General features: G+C 34.9%; 1 protein-coding gene across 1 annotated transcript; it reads left to right on the top strand.

Moving 5' to 3' along the window:
* Window positions 1-1,210: 1,210 nt before the first annotated feature.
* Window positions 1,211-23,479, top strand: Shark (SH2 ankyrin repeat kinase). Its single transcript, XM_019058944.2, has 15 exons — window positions 1,211-1,388; window positions 2,567-2,676; window positions 4,035-4,340; window positions 4,989-5,194; window positions 5,754-5,841; window positions 6,507-6,665; window positions 8,034-8,236; window positions 9,303-9,464; window positions 11,329-11,536; window positions 12,550-12,653; window positions 13,783-13,929; window positions 14,402-14,510; window positions 15,175-15,346; window positions 15,928-16,054; window positions 17,160-23,479. The coding sequence occupies exons 2-15, from the start codon at window positions 2,595-2,597 to the stop codon at window positions 17,349-17,351; spliced, it is 2,265 nt and encodes a 754-aa protein (XP_018914489.2). The 5' UTR covers window positions 1,211-1,388; window positions 2,567-2,594; the 3' UTR covers window positions 17,352-23,479.
* Window positions 23,480-24,244: the final 765 nt, after the last annotated feature.

Below are 24,244 nucleotides of genomic sequence, written 5' to 3'. Positions count from 1 at the left end.
AGTGGCCTCAAATGCTATCCCGGATCCTGTTTGATTGATTGTTGTGCAACCTCGGAGGCAAGGGGTAATGGAGATGTTGCATGTGTGAGGAATTTGCGATTTGACTACTGATTTTTATGTAAAAGTTCGCGAGAAACACGATGGTGCCACCGGTTTACTCTGAAATTAACTCCCACGCTCAAAAAAAGCTATCAAGTTGAGGCCAAAATGAAAGGAATATCCCACGCTATCCTGAGAGTCCGCACCTCTACATTAAGACAAACTCTCCATGCGGAGATAGGGAGCAAATATACATTGACAGGGCTGCCGCTTTATTTGGGGACTCCAAAACTGAAATCACGGCAACCCTACTTGTCTCTGGTATTTGCTCTCTATATCTTTGCATGGAGAGTTTGTCTTGATGTAGAGGTGGACTCTCAGGATAGCGTGGGATATCCCCTCCATTTGGCCTCAACTTGAGAGCTTTTTTGAGCTTTGGAGTTGATTTCAGAGAAAGCCAGTGGCACCATCATGTTTCTCGCGAGCTTTTACTTAAGAATCAACAGTCAAATCGCAAATTCCTCACACATGCAACATCTCCATTGCGACAGAAAAGTTCAATTTTTGTTATATTTTCAAAATTCGAAAATCCAAGTTGGCGGACGTGGCCTAAAATGCTATCTCGGTCCCCGTTCTATCTATTTTTGTGAAACTTGGTAGCAGATGGTGCCATTCGACATGAAACCCGATTTCTGTTGTCAAATTTGCAAAATTCGAGAATCCAAAATTGGACATTCGCTTTATCGGTTAGTAAGCGAGTAGTGGAGCTCTCGATGACCGGAAAGCGGGAAAAATTAAAATTTTTTAAAACATTCACGAGCTTTTACGAGCTTCTGGAGACAAGAAGGTATGTTTATGCAAACTATAAACAATTCAAAACACACACACTAGTCTAAAGTTGGCTGCAGGTGCTTGACACAAAGCCATTAAACAACAGAAAGAAAAAAAACGCAATAGTGTATTTAATACACTAAAAGAAGGAAAAAAAAAACAATTCAAATCAGGAGAGGCCACATAACTCGCATATTATGGAAAAAAATGATGCATTAATTTTCACTGCTCCCTCAAATTTTCCGCCACGTGCAACGACCAATCAGCGTTGAGCGCGGTTCTCTGTTCATTCCGTTCCAGAAACATCGTTCCTTTTTTCCCATTTCACACCTGTTGAAGGAACTCATAAAACATAAATGGACCAGCCCGAAATCAAAACAAAGTATCGTACTGTCAGAATTTTCATGTCATTATCATTAGATTTTGTATGGTTTTGTGATTTTTCTTCCTCTTCATTGGATTGAAGATTCGCTAATTTCATGAGTGATTTTTTTCACGCTCTTCAGAGATAGCACCTGGTAAGTTAAATCTGTTTCATCAATTTGCTGAACTATCATGGATGGACGTTGGCCTAGGACAAGAGTCAATGACAGCGCAAACAAAATTTACTCACATCACCTTTCTCACATTTGTGGTCGCCTTATTCTTCGTATATTCAGTATAACGAAACATGAACCGTAGTTTTGTCTTTCCAAGTGAATGAAACATGATAAAACAAATTACTCCCTGAATTCATTCGGACGAAGTTTCACTCGCAAGCACCTTGAGTCTAATATTGGCACTGACAAGGTGGGCAATCGTTGAAATTTTGCCTGTTTTCTTGACTGCCTGTGTCCGTAACTTGTGTGGCCACGGAATTGAATCTTGAAGCTGAAGTCTGCATGTGAGTGCATCATGTCAGTTTCAGTTGAAACGAAAGACAATGTACCTACAATTGCCTTAGCGTGGTTGATGCAGTAAATATGTTCTATTCAGAAAGATGTCTCATTCGAGTGATTTTTGAAATCAACCCAGTTTGGCTTGCTTGTTCATTACAGTCATCAAATGACCTAATTTTTAAAGCACTACCCTCTTACTGAAGATTAGGCAGGTAGGCAGAAGTCAAGCTAATTTGTTGTAAGATTCGGTGGACAAAGCTTAAATCTTTGTAATATTGCACATGCAAATCTAATTTGTTTCGGTATACTTATTGTAATGTATCAGAATTTGAGAAGAATACCAAATGCAATTAATCTAAGATTGATAATGTCAAGCATATGAACTGAGTAATTTTGCAGCGGGATTCACAATGAAACAAAGCATCCTTATCTAAATTTAAAACAAAACTTTTCATGCATTAAAATGGTAAATCTTTAACTATCTATAAATTCTATCTGTATAGTCTCATGTTACTTACCCCTATCTAGAATTTCTTGAACATAAGTTGGCAGCTGTTTACTTTCAGTTTGCATGCGACTGCGTTGCTGTTGTCTAATTGCAATCGAGGATTGACCTTGGGTGTCATCGTTTGCTCGCGCATAAATCAGTGACTGCACATGGCAGTCATATGTAAACCATTGCCAACGTATGTGATATGTGTTCGACAGGATATGCTCATACTTTCTAGCATTTACGACCACAGTAAGGTAGTAAATGGATGCAAATTTTTGCAAGACACTTTCAGGAGGAAAAAGGCTATTTTTTTTTTCTTTTTCAGGTTCTCATGAGAGTTTTTCCATACCACAATGTCCGATGAACGGAAAAAATCAATAAATTACTATCATGGAAAATTGTCTAGGGATGAAGCTGAGTCAATCCTTAAAAATCGTAAGTTCACGTAATTAATTTTGTCTCTTGCTGCGTTTAAGTTTTTAGACTTCCTAGATAAGTTCGCTGAAGCACTCAACACTTTTTTCCCCCTCACTTGAACTGTAAATGGCTGTAAGTTTGTTAGGAAGTGCTTTAAGCAAAAGTAGAATTTTAAAGTCAAGTGGTGCATTGAAGCCTCCAGTGTGAAAAGGAGAAGAATGTCATTCTAGAAAGAATTAAAGCTAAGATACTTTTATTCTGAAGAAGAAGAAGAAAGAAAAAAGTCTAACAGAGCAATTTGATCTCAAAAAGTAAATTGTCAGCATTGCAATGTCAGTTTAAACTTTTCATGAGCTGTGAGACCGATTATAACATCTCAAGTTTAAACACTCTCTTTTGGAAATCACAAAATGTCACTTATTTCTCTAACCATCCAGAGGTGCAATTCAAAATTCAGAGTTTACATGTTTCTATTTTTCAGAAAATAAGTTTTAAATCTAGCATTGTCCACTATATACCAGATAGAGCTCGAAGAGAACTTGGAGATCCTAGTTCCTCAGATTGATTGCCATGGTACACGGGTGCACGAAATGATCATTTTTTCTATCCAAATGAAGAGAGTATGGAAGAAATTCCAATCTGAATCGATGAAAAAAATCATGCAAGGAAAATGTTGATAACATGACCACTGAGGAAGCATTTTGTGCATTCATTTCAGATCACGATCAGAACGAGAGACAAAGATTCTATTTCCAAAGTTGTTAAACATTTGTGTAAAATGTTCTATAGTTAGAAACTCATTGTTAGCCCCCCATCGATAGTGAAATTGCAGTTATGGGTAGCCAAAGTGCGAAACCTTTTATCTCCATTGCGATGTTACAAAATTTCTGCTCCTATTTCATTTTCTCAGGGAGAAACAAGCCAATGTTGTAGCTCAAAATTTATACAGAATATTCTGCTGAAAGGGAGGGAAAACCGATGGAGCTCTCAAGAAATTACATTAACTAGTTTTCCAAGCAGAAAACAAAGTATGACAGGAAGTTTGCATCGTCACAAACAGAGATACTAGTTTCACACTTTGGTCTGCGATATGTGTACTTTGATTTGCAGTGTTTCAGTCCTTACTTTATTCTGCACAATGAATACTACTTAACATCATTTCTTGAAAACTTCGGTGATTTTTTTCTTCTCTATGTGAGGAATATTCTGTGAGAATTTCAAGCCACGATGGTTGATGATCTCCTTTTTGAAAATAAAATTGGAGTGGAGATACTTAAACGCCACAACCAAGCTGCGTATTTTTGCAGTTTCAACTTTAATCTCTACTATTATTCCCTATTTTAATGTCTCTAATACACAAGTTTATTGATCTCTAGATGAAAACGCTGAAAATGGTCTTTTCCTCATTCGACTGAGCTCAACTGAAGTGGATTATGTTCTCTCTGTGCTGAGAGACAATAATGTCATCCACTATCAGATTTTTCGCCACGGTGAAGACGCGTTTTTCTCGGTGGAAGAGCAAACTGTCATCCATGGCCTAGAAACTTTAGTTGAGTACTATCAAGGAGATGGTGCCAACGGTTCTGTCTGTCAGCTGCGGTCCTTTGTTGAAAAGGATCCACTTCCCCATGATACTCGGCGGCATGGAATAACAAATCTACTACATCGCGCAACGAAAGAAGGTAAAATCAGTTTTCACAATGGAACCCCTATTTTTAGTTTTAAGCAGTGTTGTACGAAATGTTCAATTGCTATAGTCCAAGTGGAGTCAAAGAACCTACAGGAACAGAAGTAGGTAGCCTAGATAAAGTTGGTTTTAAGAGGTTTCTAATAGAAAACTAGTTTTAAAAATACTTAAACACAAATACTTGAAATGTGTTGCTCTCAAAGGCTTAAATTTCATGTTCCTTTCATTATCACTATTTTTCAGTCCTAAATCAATTATTACATTTTATGGAGGGGGTGTATGAAAATGTGGAAGGAAGAAAACTTTTCCTCAAAATTCCGTCAAAATTTGAAAGTGAAAGGAAAAGAATGAGAAAAAAGTAATTACTTTTGCAATTGTTTGGAAATTTTGTGGAGAGCTTAATATGGATTGCCGGCAGGCAAGTGCATGAGAATGTGGAAGCTTTTAAGATTCTGCACCTGTGTAGTTTGAAGTACCAACTCACGTTGTCGAAACTTGCGTTTAAATCTTTTCTTGTGCTATCTCTTATGAGATAGTTTAATTGAGATTTGCACATCATTCAATCACTCTTCTTTAATAGGGATATTTTCAGTATCAATTTTTATGTTTTTACTTGAATAATATGTCGGAAATTTTTTTTCAGGAAATACCGTGATTGTGTCTGAATTACTGAAGTCAAGGACGCGAAATCTCGACGCCAAAGATGAAACAGGACAAACAGCAGTTCATCTGGCAAGTCGTGTCAGCAAAGATGAAAACAGAATCGAAAAGGATGAAATTTTAGAAATGTTACTCATTGCGGGGGCCAGTGCCAACTGTCGAGACATTGACGGCTACACACCTCTGCATGTAATTATTCTTATTTTTCATCCATAGCTTAGCTTTATATTGAGGAAAAGTTTGTTCTTTGTAATTATTTGGGATAATCATCATCTTTTGTTTGTCTTTTGATGGTTCTTTTCAGCATCCACAGCTGATGGAATTTTGAGCCACATTAACGGTCATGAAAACGGAAGGTTGAACAGTATATTAAGGAAATATCCCATTTGCAGAGAAAATATTCATGACTCTCCTCAAAAATAAATATTTTATCAGGAAGCATTCGGCAACTCTCGATGTTTCTACAGTGTTTTTCCTAAGCACAGCAGAATATATTTACTGTGTTTCTCAATTTTTTAAAAGCCATAAAAAATAATTTTACAGTTTGACTTGATTCTTATTTTGCACCTTAAGACCATCATACTATGATTTCAGTTTTGTGATTTTTCTCATTTATATTTCTTTTGTTATTATTTTGATCATTTAAATTTCCGTATTTTGTGTTCTGCGCTTTTTTTTTTTGTTTGTTCCCTTTTATTGTTTTGATTTCTTTCAATTTTTATTTTGTTTGATTTTTCACCTCTTTTAGTACGCTTGTCAAAACAATTTACCGTCCACAGTAAGGATTTTAGTTGAAGTTGGTGGGGCAAACCTTCAGTTGAGACACCCTGAAACAGGTATTGTTTTTAGTCATCCGTAGGTTTGTTGTAGATTAGTCCCATTATTTAATTTTTTACGAGTAATTGCTTTTAGCTATTTTTAAAAGGAAAGAAGAACAGAATAGCTGATCTTATTTTAAAATTATAATGCAAGAAATAACAAAATACAAGTGTTCAAAGAAGATAAAACGAGGAATATTCAAGTTATTCTATCTTTCTACAGATGCACATAGATGTTTGTTTAACGAGGTCTTGATGAATTTCACAATTTATGTTCAGGATCTTCAGTGAAATGGTATGTTCCGCAATGATTTCCTCCTCCATGAAATACAATCAAATATCTCTAAGCTGGAATGCATTAGGACCAATGGCTCATTCTGATTTGGTTATTTTGGTCCATTTAAAGATTTTTTTCAAAATAGAGTGAAGCAAAGAAGGAAAAGGCTCGTCTTCATGGAAAATTTGGAAGAGTGAGGTATAATTTTAGAAAATAAGTGAGGAAATAAATGCTAGATGATATGATGTATCCTGCAACATGAAACTCCCGCAACTTGGTTTTTAAGCACCTGCTATGTTGAATGACTCTGGAGATTGAGTAACAATGCCGCATACTGTTTTAAAAATGGCTGTTGTACTTTTGAATTATACTTTGTATTCTGATTTTAAGTTTTTATTTCTTTCAGCTTGGGTCCCCCTCCATGAAGCAGCTAGCAGAGGTTTTGTGGACGTCGCTCTTGTGCTCCTAAGTCTAGGCGCTCCCACCAGGCCTCGAACAATAGACAATCTAACTCCAGCTTTATTGGCACGTGCAAACAAACACTTCAAATGCGAGGACTTGCTTGGTAAGTATTTTTTCTTGGAAGCTTAGTGTAAACTTCCACACATGTTCATTTTGTTGGAAATTGATCAAAGTAACTTTCTGTCAACATTTTATAAAACCTAAAGACAGGTTGGACCTCATCTTATAATGAGCAACTATTGTCTCTGACTCATCTTATTGTGTCATTTATCTACTCATGAACATTGGTGCTTTTGTGGATGGGCCAAGAAAAGACTGTGAAAAAAAAAAAATTGCAAACTGACCTGTACCGAAATAATATTTATTGTTTACCAATGCTGTACCTCTCTGTACTAAATAAATAAATAAAAAAAAGGAGCCCCTAATCGCAAAATGCAGTCCAATTAGTGACGAAATTAGAAAGAAATGTATCTTAAGTTGCTATGTTACCAACATCATCATATATAAATTTTTAAAATGCATCCTATCATCTTTACAGCATGAAACCTTTGCGGTAATTTTTTTCTTTGCTCTTGGAAAAAAAAAAAAAAGCTGTAAAAATTGTGTGCGAAACATTTTTGCAAATTAAAATTTAAAGGGAGTCTTGACTATAATCAACATCGTTGTATCTACAGTTTCACCAATGATTTCACATACTTGATCAAACTTTTTTTTCATTACTGGTAGAAAGGTATTTAAAAATTTTCTAAGGCTCAGACACTGAACCTGTAAAAGTCAAAACTCACATGAACTTGCAATTGGACTGAGTTAAATGGAAATGTACCAAGTCTTATTATGGGAAAAATGTGTCATAATTTGTCTTCTGTTGAAAAATCTTCGTCAAACATTATAGTTGTTAAATTTTGTCCTTAACATTGAGCCTTAAGGAGGAATAAAAGTTCGAACCTCTTTTTCCCAGTTCAAACTTGATGCGACTTGATGCATTTTTTGTAAACCCTGTTCAATTGAAAAATCATAATTATATTCTCCTGTCTTTTCTATCTTTCGCAAACTCGTGGCACATAAAAAAGAGAAAGAAAAAATTTAATAAGTCTTAATGAGGCAGGCAGTATAGTTTTCTGTTAAAAGAATAAAAAATGAGGAACAATACTACCTAATTGACAATTTAGGCGAAAGTGATATAGCAACTTTGCTGCATTCTATACTATAAAATATGTGAGTTTTTTTTTTTTCCCCCAATTTGGCATGGGAGCGCTATAATGACGCTAATCCACCCTTTAAATCACATAACTGGCGAAGGCTTTTCTTCATCCTGCAAAATGGTCAGTTGGCAGGTAGGCAGTATTGATCTGTAGCCATTGATGAGAGAAAATTAGGCAATGTGGTGAAATGCAGTCAGGCTGATTGAAATTAAATCTATCAAATTGATTATTCAAACCTGTGTGTGATCAATACCTTGTTTGTATTACAGCTCAGCACCGAAATCCTGAGCCAAAGAACTCAAGGGCCAATTGGTTCCATGGAACATTAGAGCGGAATGAAGCTTTGCCTATATTTGAGCAAAATGGTTTTATTGATGGCATGTACCTTGTACGATTCAGTGTCAAGTCAAATAATCATGTTTTAACAATGTGTTGGAACAAAAAGATGCTGCATTATCAAATTTTAAAACAGGTATTTTTCGATTCTTACTCGAAATCAAATTTTGTAGCAGGTAACTTGTTGCTTTTTTCGTTGCATGTTGAATGGATTACTAGACAGGGTAAAACATGTAGCATTACAGCACATATGTTCTCATCCAAGTTTCATGCAGAGCATGTCAACATATTTAGAAATTTTCTAATTAACTCATAAGCAAGGAATTAACTTCTGACTTTTTAGTAAATCAGTAAATGTAAATTTCCCGTTCATGGAAAAATCAACAATCTTGCATGGGATTATTACAATTTTCCGCCACAAAAAATTAAGAACACAAGAGAATAAATTTTGCAGGTGTTGAGCACTTTATGGTAGTCTTGTACCTACCTTAAGGTTTAACAAAATAATTTTGTATTCCCTACAGTTGCAAATCATCATTATCCCTTGCAAAGGTCAATTTTTCAAGTTATTCTTTCGAATTTTACTCGAGATGTGGCAAAATTGTCCTTCCTTTGATGCTATGTCAAGGATCCATTTGAACTTCCCTGAATCACAATGTGAACCATATGAGGGCTCCTCAGTAAAGGAGCCATGTAACATGTTGATCGTCATGCAGGTTGACTCTACTAGTATGGATGTATTCCTCAAAGACCAGCGCTCGCACTGCCAATGCAGCTGTGTCAGCCGAACCACACAGATTGCTTTTTCTTGGCATTTTAGTAAACTAGTAGCACTAGGTCCTGAATGAGTGAATTCACAAACGTCATTTTTCTTTGAAACTTTCTCAGTGCACACCATTCGATCTTTTTGTGTTTCCGTGATCAGTAGGCAATAAGTGCCAAAACACAAAGGCAGTCAACATGTTAAGGATTGTCCATGAATACCCCCTACACATGATTGTCCCTTATACCTACATGTTTTAAAGTTTTTATTTTGATTGTCATAAAATTTACTTTTTTATCAGCAAGAGTAAGAAACTGTAAAATCTGAAGGGCATAAGTTAATAGTGTTATTCATTAAAAATTCAGTGTATCAAGTTTAATATTCTCTGTTAATATGGCAATATATAGATTTTATTATCGGAAAATAACATTGATTTCAGGGTGACTTTTGGTTCATTGACAACGGCCCATATCTTGACTCGCTGGAGCACGTAATTGAACATTATTCCAAATTCTCGGATGGTCTGCAGATGTTACTCACAAGACCCATTCCACCGGCTCCAAAACCGCCTGTACCAAGTTTTCCTCAAAATTTGAATAGAGTAATTTCTTTTTTCTGTATCATCTTAGTGCTTTCATCTGGTTTTACTCATTTTGTGTCAGTTAAGTTTCTTTTACTAGGAGGCCTCCTAAAGTCTAGAATGTGGAGCAAGAAGTGGTCAAGAAAAAACTTTTCTTTCTTAGGATTGCTACAGTCAAGATGAATATCTAAACATCTTGGTGAATTTTAAAAAGGCAAAGAAAACTGGGAAGTGTCGAGAAAAATGACGAAATTGTCAGGGATAAATTTTTTGATTAATTCTTCAATCACATTTATATCGACGGTGAAAGTCGGCAATCACATAACTCGTTTGCGGTGTCTGAAAATCTCCGCCTCTACGTCATTTTTTTAAAGGAGAACAAATTGATATTATTTCTTGAAGTTTTTGCAGAATTTTCTTCGCATTGAGAAGAAAAATCATGACAGTTTTAAAGAATTGCCGTTGAGTAATTTTCCATTTAAAAAATAAAGTATGACAGGAAGTCTGCGACGTCGCAAACCGAGTTATGTGATTGCCGACTTTCACCGTCGATATGCTTTTCAATGTATTTGACATTGCAGACAACAACTATTGCATGCTTGTGTTGTTTCTTTATAATCGTTGCTCAAAAGACCAATCCACACAAGTAAGTCATTCGCATAGATGCTTTTTAAGATCCTACTTTGCATTGGGACGAGAAGCTTAAATGCAATTTATTTCATATGGGAGCAGCCAATGCTATGTCACCTTGGCTGCGGTTGAGCGAGGGCTGACTGGGGGACAAGACTCCAAAAATATGCACAATGACTGGTTTATGTGAATTGGTCTTTATCTCCAAATGTCAGAGAGTTTTTGACCAAATTTGTCAGGGAAATAGGAGAAATGTCAGGGAATTTTATTTTCTAAATTCTGCGGCAACCCTGTTTTCACCTTGTTTTTTGCCTGTACAAGTTTGTTTTATTTTCCAGCAAGAAGGTACAAAATCAAAATTAATAATATCATTTCTCTAGTCACTAGCCTTTAGTTTTTCCCCCCCAAAAATTTGACTAAGTATAAAATGTTTGAGAGGAGTATTCCCTTCAACTTGCGATTAATTTTTAAATTTCATTTTATAGCTTGAACTGATAATGCGCCCATGAAATGCATGAAGATTCACTACCCACAACTTGCATTTGTTTTTTTTTTGTTGATTCGTTTATTTTTGTTTCATTTTTCTTCCTTTTTTCAAAGTGAAACATCTACGTGAGGATTTTTTCTTGTTCTCAAGGTACATTCAACTACAGGTATGGACAAACGGGGTGCCAAAGTGGCAGCGCTGAGAATAATAGGTCATTGAGTGATGTTGCAAGTTGTACCATCTTTGCCGAGCAATTCAAAATGACCTCAAGTCAGATCTGATAGCTTCAATGAGCTATCAGATGAAGTTAAAAAATTAGTGAAACTCAAAATAACGAAAACCTCAACTAAAAACATGAAAAAATAACACAAACTTGACGAGACCCACTCTCTGAATAGACAGTAAACAAGTTTTCAAAATGGCGTTGCAGTCGTACCATTGGACGCTGTCAAATCTACGCTTTTCGACGACTTTCTAAAATTCCATTTGTCCATACCTGTAGTAGAGTGTGCCTTGCTTGTTCTGCTCTCTCAAAACTTAGAAGCTAGGGAGGTAGAAGTAGATGATAAGATTTTCTTTGCTTTTTGGCCAGTCCAGCACACTGAGAAAAAAAATAAAAATTAACAATGTCAGCAAATTTGGGGAATGGTCTAATTTTTCAATTGTGTTATAATGCGTCACAATATTAAAATAGTAGTATGGTAGCCTTTAAATTTTTTTTTTTTGTGTGAATCTGCAATAATGTTTGTTTGTATTGAAATTTTTCAGCTGACCCCAACAACACTTCCAACAAAACACCGGAGATCCAGAGAATCTAGCACTGTTTCTGAGAAAAAACCCTCTCCGCTTCCATCGTCTCTGTCTCTTCCACGACGGTTGAAACCATTGCCAGCCAGTCCGTTAGGCCACCCTGTCAATGGTCATTCAGCTAGTCCATTTCCCTTGTCTCTCCCTTGTGAAAAGAAAACCGAGAAAGGTAAGTTCTTGAGACGCTTATTGGTCAAATACTTTTGTGTATAATAGTAGTTGCTGACGCATAGCTTTTCATTCACTGTTAATCTGAGTCAGCAGATAGAGCCATCATGGTCAGTCGATGAATTTGTTTTAAATTGTTATAGAATCTTTTTCTTGCCAACCTTCCAAATTGTTGATGCTTTTACAGCACGGCTGTTTCAAGCAACTGCTCATCGTCAGGTGTTTAAACAATTTTCTAAAAAACTAAAATTATCGTGAGTAGTTGTTTGGTTTCTGAGATCGCGATGTGACTGATGTTACTGATGTGACTCAAAACAGCTTTAGTGTAAAAGCATCAACAATTCGAAAAATTGGTGAGAAAAAGGCTGTATAGCAATTTAATAAATGTGATCAATAAAGTTAATAAAAGAAGTGAATTTGTTTTAAATATTTTTTGTGTGGTACAGTTAAGTTTAAATATTAATTTTAAATAAAAATATTAAAAATGAAGTAAATATTATTGAAAATACTAGATACTTAGATCTAAGCAGCTGGGAAAGGTGTTGAATGAAGTTCCATGAGAACAGTAATTAAAATCGTGGACACCTTGCACAGAACTCCTTGTTGCGGTGGAAAAGAGGAAAGCTGAGGATGAAAACTTTGAAATGAAGAAAACTGGTTCGCCTCAAAATTAAAATTGTGCATTGTCCTGTAAATCAGGGGATAGTTTAAGCAAAAAAAAAAAAAAGAGAGAGAGCTGTAAAAAAAGAAACAACATCCAAGAATTCGGAAAGTTTAGAAAAATGAAGGATTTTTGAAAGAAAAAACGAACCAAGCAATGAAATCGCTCCCCCTGATTTAAATTGTAATTTTAATTACTTTTTCCCAAAAATTTTTCTAAGGTATCAGGCAAGTGTTAAAAGGTATCTTTGCATGAGATGTTAACATTTGTCTTTCCTTTGTATCACTGTGCCTTTTTTTATGATTTTTTTTTTTTTTTTTTTTTTTTTTTTTTTTTTTTTTTTTTTTTTGCAGACTTTTTTATTCCATATGAGAATATCATATTAGAAGATACCCTTGGTGAAGGGGAATTTGGGTCTGTCTACAGAGGTATCTATCAAACAAGAGAAGGATACGAAGTAAGTGATTTTCTGGATAAGTTTTTCCTCCTTTTTTTTCTCTGCGAGGAAAGATGTTTGGCTTTAAGCTCTGCGTAGCTTTAGATGCATTTGTTGAGCTTTGATGTAAGAATAGCAAATTCAGTGTAACGCCTTTTGAAATTTTCAAGATTTTACAATCCTCAATTTTACTAATTTTTTCAACATTTTTTTCATACAGTTAATAACTTTCTTCGCCTAACATTTTATAATTTAGCAATTCAAGATTTTTTCAATTGTTATCTGTAAAAAAGAGGATTTCAATGGAATAATGCCTATCAACCTAGTACAAGACAATAGAGCTTCCTTATTTTACCTTAGAATCTTATGCCCATCAATTAAAAAACCTCCAATTTGTATCTTCAGATCTAAAGCCATCTCAATGAACAAAAATTTGACTGGGGTTTTTCAAACTTTATGAAAAAGAGAACCCGAGAGCCAGGTTGTTTCTAAAATTGTTATTCGGATGTTCTAAATTTGGCAGGCACTCGCTTTTACTGCAATTTTTAGTAGGTGATTGTGATTTTTAGTAAACTTTTGTAGTTCTATGGAAGTATGTACGTTTTTTCAAAGTCTCGCAGGATTTTTCGAATTTTGCTGCTGTGTGGTTTGCAAACACGTGCAGTTTTTAGTGGTCATGCATTTATTCAATAGTTTTTTTGGACACTTGTAGGTAGTCGCATAGTACCTTACTGATCAGTGGTGTGGCGTGAATGATCGATTATCGATATCTTGGCATTTGAAGCTAATGTAAAGAATTGGTCACCAAGGTGTTCGCTGCGAACACCCTGACAATCAATCTTTTTTCATAGGTTTGAGTGGCGTATCAATCAATATATCGCAAAGCATGCCAAGCCTCTGTTACTGATGTCCCGGCTTAAGCATGTTTAAACACCTATCCTGGCCTATATGTAGTATAGGGACTTGGTGATGAGAAAAGAATCTCTTAAAATGAAAATTGTTGCAGTAAAATTCTTATCTGTGTTCTACTTCCAAAAATCAAGACTTATCACATAGATCCTGCGCAGTTGTTAATAAGATATTCCTGTACCCTCAGTGTCATTTTTTTCTTCTGTCTCAATCTTAATCTGTCCTAATTTTTTTTTTTTAGGAACCAGTAGCTGTTAAAACGTTGCACAAGAAGTACATGCTTTCCAATAAAGATGAATTTCTTCAAGAAGCCAAAGTTATGATGAATCTGAATCATCATTGTATCGTTAAGTTGATAGGAATTTCGCGAGGAGAGTCACTCCTCATGGTATGTTGCCTTGTTATTTTACCCAGTGTAACCTCCTTTTAGTTGAATATTCTGCGAGTTGGATTTACTGTATTCCCGAGCTGGTTCGTTTTCTCTTTGGTTGTTTAACCCTCAAAAACGAAGTGAAAAATTTTCAACCAAAAATTCTCAGTGTCAACCAACGGTCAAGTCAGACAGTCGTATCCCAACTCGAGTTTCTCTCGGCTAATCAACAAATGAAAAAATGATAGTCACATTTGATATTCTTCTCATGGAATCAAGAACTGAAAATCTAGCTTATCATGTATTATCATGTTCAATGATTACTGTTTCTAGGGGGGTTTGTAAAAGATATTTTTTTGTGTGGGAGATACTTTTCAATTTAGAACGGCAGAAGAGTTATATTGACCATTTTTAAATTCAATCAAGTTCTTCATTTAATTCCAAAGATGAAATATTCTTTTAACAGCTTAATTTATTTTATTTTCTAAAGATTCAAGAGCTGGTACCACTAGGGTCAATGCTGATGTACCTAATAAAGAATGCCTCAACAATTCAACCTCGCAGCGATCTTCATTTATGGGCGTCTCAAATAGCTTGCGGTAGGTTTCCTCTTACTTTTCTCTCTGCAATAAATTATTTCTAAAGCCTAAAGAGTTAAACCTCAAAAGTCCAGTGGAATGCTAGTTGGATCGTATTTTGTAGAAAGGAACCGAAAGCATTCCAATGTTGCTGGGATGGTGCATCTTACATTCTTTACAATATAATTACTGAAATCATGAAAAAAATTAAATTTACAAAGGTAATTTTTGTCTTGAATTTATAGTTTATTGGGAGTAAAGATAAAACTTGTTTCGAAGATAAGTTTATATTTGCAAGGTAAAAAAAGTTGCACAATCGCAGCGACATTGGAATGCTCCGGGTTCCTTTTTTGTTGTCTGTAAGTAGTTCTGTGTAATATTTACCCAAGAAATTTCAATTCCAGGAGAGCTTAGTACCTTTCCCTTTCTTACATTCTTTTTTTGCAACAGAATTTAACTTACATCATTTTTACTGTTTCCTTTTAATCTTTTTTCTTCTTTTTTTCCCATTCGAACATGAAACGCCTTAAACATCACAAAGTAATTTCGAAGGACTTATTTTTAATCGTGTTTGATGTCTAATCGCAAAGTTATAATGTTTTTCAATTATTTTTTCCTTTTTCTTCATGTGCGTCTATTTTTTGGAATTTTGATAAGTTTCCATTAAAACTTTTCCCTTCTGCAGGGATGCATTATCTTGAAGAGCAGAGGTTTGTTCATCGTGATTTGGCAGCAAGGAACATCTTACTCGCTTCGAGGAATCAAGCAAAAATCTGTGATTTTGGCCTCTCTCGAGCCATGCAAGGGAATCAGCAAAATTACACCGCTTCACAGGGAGGCAGATGGCCAATTAAATGGTAAAAAAATTTTTTTTTTAGTCATCCCTGTATTTTTATGTCTTTGCAATTAATATTTTTAGTAATCAACTTCCTCACTATTATGTTACAACTAAATGGACCTCTAGACAGGGTATGTTTATGACCACAATCTTTGTTTCTCCATCAAAGTTTCACGCCAAATTAGGCAGATGCATTAAAATTTTCCGAAGTCAATCCATAAGTATGAAAATAGCCTTTTTTGTACTCACAAATTCCAAATTCCTGCTGACAAAAAAAAACAAAAAAAAAACCAAACTCTAGTTGAGTTTCAAACTCACCCATCAAATTTTACGATTTTGAATAATTTTTTCTGAGCGCTTAATATTTTTTGAGAGGCTCCTAAGGTTTAAAAATTAGAATAGGAGAAAAATTCAGAAAGTTATTGTTCGTAACTGAAATATGTAAATAATAAATAAATTAAGAAAGGGCTCATGTTTTTCCCTCTGAAACTAACTATTCAAACCTTTAGAAGCTATTTATTTTGCCTATAAAAATATTCTAAACATTCAATTGTTCTTAATAATATTTTAATCAATCACTTCTGCTCTTTTCATTTTTAGGTATGCTCCAGAATCGTACAACAATGGAACGTTTTCCAGTGCCAGCGATGTGTGGAGTTTTGGTGTGACATTGTGGGAAATGTTTTCCTTTGGACAACCTCCGTATGGTGATATGAAAGGCGACGAGGTATGCTATGTTCAGCATTATTGAAGCCCCCTTATTGACAGAAGAATTTCCTTTTTTTCATACATAAAAAGGACTTCATACAGAAAATCAAGAATCCAGTGTAGGCTAAATTTAGGTATCACTTTATATGATAATATTTTCATGATCTCCTGAGTACCATGAGTTTTTCTCTGCGCAAATTTGAGAAGAGCATGGTTGCAAAATGAATTTTGCAACCATGCTCCTAACAGGCATTGACCTAATGGGCCTGTTGCCAATTTTTGCTGTAGCATAAATAAGAGCTGTTCCTTATAGATAATGTCTCAAAAATCACGGTGAGTGCATCGGCAAAGTCTGAAATGCACTCCTTACTTCACAATTTGCTCAAGAAATTTGCGTCTTTTTAAGCTTCCGGCTTCAAAGAAGATACTACAGCACAGGTGATCATTTCGTTAGAGGAGTCTTTTCATTCAATCCCTGCTCATCATGGCCAACGCCTCCGCGCGCAAGTTGAGGAGAGCACAAGGTCAATCAAGGCGGATATCTATCAACGCGAGAAAAATGTGAGTGTAAACACGCCGATTGTTATCTGGTGATGAGAATCTTCGTCCCGTCACATGTGTTTTGGTGGAATGGCGTCGGCTATAGATGTTAAATATTGCGCACTATCCTTGTGAGCAGGGGTTGGATGGAACGACTCCTTTAACAAAATTTTTACCTGTGCCGTGGTATCGTTTTTGAGGCAGGAGGCTCGAAAAAACGCAAATTTCTTATGCAAATTGTGAAGTAAGGAGTGTATTTCAGACTTAGCCGATGCGCTCATTGATTTTAGAGACATTTTCTATGAGAAACAACTCTTATTTTTGCTCTAGCAAAAGTTTGCAACAGGCTGATTGATGCTAATCGCATTTCAGTCGGATCACGTCACTTGAGCTTGAAGAATTATCTCAAGAAAAACTTTCAAAGTCTTGGATAGGAGAAAGAAAATTTTGCTGGACATCGCGGATACCATCATTTCTCATGACACTTTACCCAGGAATATTTGCTATTTTTGGATCTTCCTGTCTCCGAGGAACCTCTTTCTACCCCAAGCGCACTATTTACATGTCTTATTATGGTTTTCCAGGTGATCAATTTTGTGGAAGGAGGTAGCAGGCTACCGAGACCAGACAAATGTCCTTTCGAAGTGTACCAAATAATGGAACAGTGTTGGTCATACAATGCTCGTGACCGTCCTAAATTTGAGCAGCTAGCCAGCTTCTTCATCCCTCAGTATACCAATATGCATGACCTCATTCTGAAAACCGACATCAGTTAGTACCCTTGGTTTTTCTTGTTCATTGGTGATTACATGATTAAAGGTAATTTCAAAGTATCGCCTTCACTGGGAAATTTTGCGACTTGTGCCAATTTATACACACAATCATGAAATAGAGAAAAGAAATGAGTTCAATAATAACCATAAACTTTTTGTGCCTTTTCTTCTCTCTTTAAAGTTGTTTTTTCATAACTGTTTTGGGCAGCATTTATCAACGTATTTATAGTCCAAGAATAATTTTTTATTGAAGCACCTATTTTCCCAGGGAAATCAGTCAAAGGGGGAGGGGGGTGTGATAGCATTTTTTGACGTAAGCCATAAAACTGGTTCTTAGTTTATCGACACCGTTTGTATTGAACTTCAAAAACTAGATTCAAGATGGAACCATATATAATTGTAAAAACAATGTAACAAAGAGTGAGTCAGAATAATGAAGGAACCTTAACGAGTTGGAGCATGGCAAGAAACTCCAACTCGTCAAAGAACTTTCTGAAATGGCAGGCATATTTTACCATGCTTTAATCCTTTCTTCAAAGCCAATTTCAGATTCAACTTTTCAAAATTTAACTCTACAAGTTTGAATTTTTTAATCTTTGTTTTTCGGCATCATTTTAAAATTGGCAGTGCCACCAATACTTTGTAAGGCTCCACTTGTGTTTTTTATACTACCAGTCTTTTTCCGCTGATATTATGTGGACTCCTGTTGAAATTGATTCTGCAGAGAGAAGTCTTATTCAATTGGTAGTATTTTTCACCATGCAAATTGTTCTGATTGAGATAAAAAATGGATTTCATAAAATTACCCATGCTTCAGAAAGTCGTGCAGATTAAACGTCAAACTTCCCACTAAATGTCTAATGTGTTTCACTTTAGCCTAAGGATGTCTGATTTTCAATTTACAACTTATCAAATCAAATCATGGCTATCTCAAAGTAGGGAGGTGATTTATCGTTCACTTTAGGCTCATTTGATCCTAAATTTTTGGGCATTTATCCATTAAGTCGATTTTGGACAAATGGCGGCATTTTATGACCGAACTAAGAGTGAACGAACACAGATTTCTCTATCTGATCAATATAATTAATATTGTGCCAATTGTTGTTTAAATATTTGCTAAAGGTATGTACAGTGGAATATTCAGGAATTTCTAAATCGACATTCTGGAGAGAAAAATGGCATATTGTTTCATTTTGTCAGAATTCCAAACAAATCAGCCACAGTGTCTGATGTTAGACCAACAGTGAATGTGACAAACTGGAAGTGATTTGCTATCATGATTTTTTTTTCGCTGTGATGCATCTCAGCATTGTCCTTTTTTTTTGTTTTTTCTTGCGCAAAAGTTATTTTCATAGGCCCCCAAAGTTTTCTCACTGGGACTTATCATTTAGTGTCTCTTAAGAATTCATATGGCTTTTTTTCATCAGTAATACATTTCTTTTATTCTAAACAGATGAATGAGTCATGTATAACCAACGTTTTTTTCAGCATGATTCTCCTTGTTTGAAGATAATTTTTGCATTGATAATGCAAAATTAATGCTGTCGTATCCATGTCAATCAAAAAGACAAGCGGGAAAGTTCTAATACTGTCGTATTAGAAAAGCGCTCAGGTGTTAGTAAATGTATTTAATGAAGAAAGGACGTATAAACTCCATCAACTTGGCTGGGAAATGGAAATAAAACATCAGCTGATAGCAAACAAAGGTTACCAAGGAAACCGTAAACGCGTATTTTTGTTTCCCGAAAATGATCTCACCGTTGAGCTCATCAGGCGCGTTTTTTTTAGGCTTCATTTGAGTTCAACGATCAATTTCAATAAGAATTACTCTACCGCTAAGAAATTTTCTTATAGACAAACGATCGAAACTACCTGCGCATTACGTTAAAAGCATAAAATACAGTTTTCACAGCTTTATTTATTTTAAAAATGGACCTCCCCAAAAAGCCTACACATCGATGAGCTGGTGCGCCATTTAAACGGATTAGCACTAGTATACTAGTACTCAGAGGCAAGTCGAAATCAAAAAGTGCTGCCTATCGGCTGAGCGCTTAAAAGTTATCATAGTAAGTAATTGTTGAAGCTAATTCGGTCAATGATTTTGCTGTCATGGTTGAGTTTTTTAACCATATTAGCAGATTCATTGGCAGCTCATGAAGCAGTCCAACTACTTGATACTTCTTCGATACATGTAGCAAATTTTATAGCATTGATGTTGGGTTATCCATGCAGAAATAACCGGTCTGCTGAAGATGTAGCACATAAGTCATGCAAGTCCATGGCGCAAATTAGCAGCCAACATCGGTTCAACAATTAGTCTCAATTAGATTTCCTTCGACAGATTCTTATGCTGCCTGCCCTTAGTTGCACAGTGAACTTGTGTGCCACAAAAGCTTTGCCTTAATATTCAAGATAGGAATCTTCTGTTAGTTTTGAATTTTCTGTTAGTTCTCTATAGATAGTTCGATTTATTTCCTGAATATTTTGCTGTTTCATTTTACTTTTGGACGAAGTAGATATGCTCTCCGCTTAAGTCGAGCAATGTTATAAATTTCTGAAGTTTGACTTAAATTGTTATCTAGACGCAGAGAATTTGTGTAAATTGAAAGTATTATTTATGTATTTTATTTAGACTCATGTTCTCTCAGATGTTTATTAGTTTTTATCCCGTTATCTTTTTTTACTGAAACTTGACACAATATATCTTCATAATATTGTTTTTTATTGTATCTTACATTTATTTTTGTTAAAAAGTTACTTGTAGTGGCCTCTTTATTCATTGTGTCCATACGAGTTTTTGTTAGTATCTTTCAAATGTTTTTTGCAGCTAAAAGCTTGATGTCTGATTTTATTGAATTTTAATTGTACCGACTCTTTGAGAAAGAGGTTGAGACTGTTAGTTTTTATACTTTGTATTTTTAATTGAAACTAGGATTTTAGTTTTGTAGCATTTGACTGACAATTGCACTGGACTTTTGAGGCAATAGATAGTTTTGTGGCACAGAACAAATTCACTACAAATTCTACCAAAGAACGTTCAAGAAGAAATTTTATCAACATTTTGTTCATATGCCTATTTTCTTTGGAATTAAGTTCTGCTTGTGATTTCAATCTTCTATTTTTTAATTCATCTTCAGGGGAATAGAAATGCAAAAAATTTCTAAAAATCGCAGAAAATCACGTTTTTTCTTTGTTAAATTTCAGATCAGCCTGATCTTTTTCTTTGATCGGATGCCTTTTATCCCCTTCCATTGCGTTTTTGAATAATTTGAGATTTTTTTTCAAAAAACCTTTCATTCTTAACAATTGAGGCATTACATGCGAAAAGGACCTTCATATCATAACTGTATCTGGAGAATCACACATTCAAAGTTTTCAAAAGAACATCATTCATAGAGGAATCGGTATTTTGCAAGCAAAATTTTTTGTTATCATGACACATATCCTCATGGATATTGTAAGATTTTTTCACAGTTTTGAAGCAGCATGAATGAAAAGTAAAATGACCTTTTCTTATGTGAAATGGCAATTGTAGCCAACTTAACCTCTCATCAATAGTTATGTTATGAGACAATTGTAAAAAATTTAATTCAAGATGTTTTGAGTCCAAGCTGTCGCAGTTGAAATGTGTAATATGTGTGTGGGGCAGAGCACGGCCATGGTGAACCTGCCTGTGCTGCAAAAAACTTCACAGTCGTCAATGCCACTGACCGCCATTGTGCCTCAAGCTGTCAAGCACATAAGTTCAGCCTCTCTGGAGCTCACATTTTTTGTTGGCACTCCTTTTAGAATCTCAGATCATACTCAAATGTGATACTTTTCCTTTTCATATTTCAGCGAATCAAGTCAGCTGTTTTTTTTAAAAAAAGGGCCTCTTTTGCATTTAATGCCTCAATTCTCTCAAAAGATTTTAATACTCAGATTAGATCAATTATTTTAGTAGTGTAACTTCAAAGAAAGTCAATTTCTGAATGTTACAAAAACTTTGTCCATTTAATATGTATTATCGTGAAAATTGTATTTATTTACCATAGTAAACTCTTACCTACCAACTTTGGTTTCTTATCAAGAGGTGTTCAAACGAATCTTTGATGGTAAAGTTATTGGTACTGCTTGTTTCGAAATACCAATACAACCTGATGCGGCTGCTCTTGTCCGAAACAGGAGGTTTTATCGGAGCTGAACAGGCTTCAAGTTAGAGCATTATTACCTTTGATGTCTGTTCATTGGGCGGCTTGGCATGTAAATCTAGTATGAATGACAATAACTCATTTTCATCAGCTTTGAAAACTCTAATAGTTATTGCCATGAGTTTTCTTTTTTTACTAATTTTTGAAACCGTTTTTTGAACTTTTTGATAGCTTACCGAAAATCAATAGGACACATATAGTCTTACCTAGGTCCTCAAGTCATGTGTATAATGTATACTGTAGGTAATACAGTGTGTAAAGTAAAAAAAAAAATTGTCACTGTCTCACAAAGTTCTCCACATTTTTCACTCTATGTGTGCATTTCATCGGAAGTAAGGCATTTGTATCTCAATCTTTTGATTTTCTGCTTATCGTCGTTTCCCAGAGGAAGGAACGTTTCGCTATTTCATGGTTGCAAAATGTTCTTACACAACTCCTTGTGATCTGTAAAACTTTCAACTAAAAATGTCAAATAGTCCTCAAGTAAAAATAAAAATCATGGAAATAAATTTGGTAATGCTGAAATGAAGCACATCCCCTCTTCTGGGAAACGATGTTGTATTTAAGCTTTCCTTTTTTTTCTAAGAAAAAAAATGAAACATATTTTTATTGATATTTTCAGAAATCACTTTCTTTTAGTGTGGAAAAAATAATTAGGGAACTTCAGGTATCTACCAGTTTCCATTCAAATTATCTGCAAATATTTTTTTTCACTCAAGTCATTAATACGAATTTTGAAGCAAACTTTTCTCTTTATTTTCCCTTTTTCAATTACTAAAATACAGGTACCACATTTCTCCCATTCTCATTTCCTTCTTGTTTGTTTGCCATAGTATCAGCATTGCAGTGCGTGATGCTCAATTTTCTTTAGTTATTTAGCGATATGGCACCAAATCAAATTATGTATTTTCTAAAATTTAGACAATTTAAAATTTTTTGGCCTTGATTTCGTGCCGAATAGTGTGGACCCAACACTATTCTACCATCCTGTCACGTAAAAAATTTGCACATTTCTAAGTTTTCTGCCTCAAAAAATAAACTTGAGCATAACATAGTACGGTTCAGTCACCACAGTTTCCTAATTCCACACAAAATTGAAAATGACCATTGTCATGTGTTGTAATCTTTTAATAACGAACACTATCTATCAAAATTATTTCTTTCATACTCTTCAAATTGAGTTAAATACGTATAGAAGTACTGTTTGTTGGAAGCTTTTATATTAGAAGCTGTGTCACACTATGGCGGTCATTTTTAGCTCAGCACGGAGTTAAGACACCGAGACAATTTATCCATATTACACTGAGTCTCTGACTTAGAAATTTTCTGAAGTGGGAGCTCTCAAATGGGCAAATTTTTTACGCAGACTGTGAAGTTAAGAGTGAATTCCAGACTTTCCCAATGTGCTCAGTGTAATCAAATCATGTAGTGAAATAACTGCTAATGTCCATTCTTCCAGCTTCCACCTGTTTCTTGTTAAACATATTTTCCAAGTGTCGATACAATCATGAAAGTGGGGCAAAGACTCCATATTAAAAACCACTCTGTTTTTACTTTAGAAAAAGTTTGCAACCCATTGATATGATTTTGTTGCCTTATTTCACGGCACATTCTCACGATTTCTATGGTACCATCTCGTTGATAAGTCTGTTCAATCATCCTCAATGTTCACAGATTTGTAAGCTAATTAGTAGCTAACAGTTTTCAAACTTTTATCGATTTTAACTGCGTGTAATGTGTTATTTTAGGAATATTTATATTTTTCAGTTATTTTATTTAAGTATATAGTTAAGTCTGCTTTTATCACAGGACTATATTTCTTTTAGATGACTAAGTTTTTACACAATTTCATAACTGTTTCATCGTTTATCAGTGTTTCATTATTTTATTGAATTTTATCATTGAATTTTTATTGAATAAAATTTCGTTACCAGCTCTCGATGTTTTGCCTTTTTCTGTGAGAAATTAAACCTTCATTGCACATTAACCTTATGTGGAAACCAAGTTTGATAAGGTCAAATGTATCACTCTTTCCAGGAAAATGGAGGGACCTTAGTCTACCGAGACACAATTTTCAGCAACTTAGTAGAACGATTTTTGTCAAGAAAGATCATGTTTTGAGATCTTGACGGGGCATTCATTTTTCTCTCCTTTAGGTTAGGTATTCTTCAGTACTTGGATAACGATTTGATAGGTAGTTGATTGATCAATTGATTATAACCGGATTTCAGGACATTACCTCAGAATTCATGAACCTTAAGTATGTAACTCTGTAGAATACCAGGTATTTCATTTGTACAGAAAATTTAACTAAGATTTTGAAATAACTTTGAATAAACGTCTGGAATGTGTAACGCAAATCGGAAGTCAAAACTACCTCCAATATTCACATAGGCTGATTACTAGAGTTATTTCAAAGTGTTTCTTGGTCAAAACTATCAATACCTGACTGAAGTACTAAACTGAGATGTGATACTGGGACATTCTTCAGAAATGCTCTAGAGTCTAGAAATTATCAACTGATCCATCAGTCATTGAATCTTCTCTTAAGTGCTGAAGAACCATCCTAAGACCCAAAATTCTCCCAATTTTCTTGCAAAATTTACACATTTTTCCATTGTGTTTGTGTGAAGAAAATAAAACTTTAGGTGTGTTTTTTCTCTCTCTTTTACAGCTCAACAGGAAACTCAAGTTTATTTAAAAATC

Source organism: Bemisia tabaci, chromosome 10 (genome assembly GCF_918797505.1).
Source record: "Bemisia tabaci chromosome 10, PGI_BMITA_v3".
In the NCBI taxonomy this organism is placed as follows: domain Eukaryota; kingdom Metazoa; phylum Arthropoda; class Insecta; order Hemiptera; family Aleyrodidae; genus Bemisia; species Bemisia tabaci.
The sequence above is the reverse complement of the archived record's forward strand: the minus strand, read 5'-3'. Positions and strand labels throughout refer to the sequence as shown.

What these genes read in the sequence shown, in the direction of transcription:
- Shark (XM_019058944.2), top strand. Translation starts at nt 2,595, where the DNA reads ATGTCCGATGAACGGAAAAAATCAATAAATTACTATCATGGAAAATTG. An exon ending in TTCCTCAAAATTTGAATAGA is followed by an intron (nt 9,465 to 11,328) that starts GTAATTTCTTTT and finishes GAAATTTTTCAG; the next exon opens with CTGACCCCAACAACACTTCC. An exon ending in TGAAAAGAAAACCGAGAAAG is followed by an intron (nt 11,537 to 12,549) that starts GTAAGTTCTTGA and finishes TTTTTTTTGCAG; the next exon opens with ACTTTTTTATTCCATATGAG.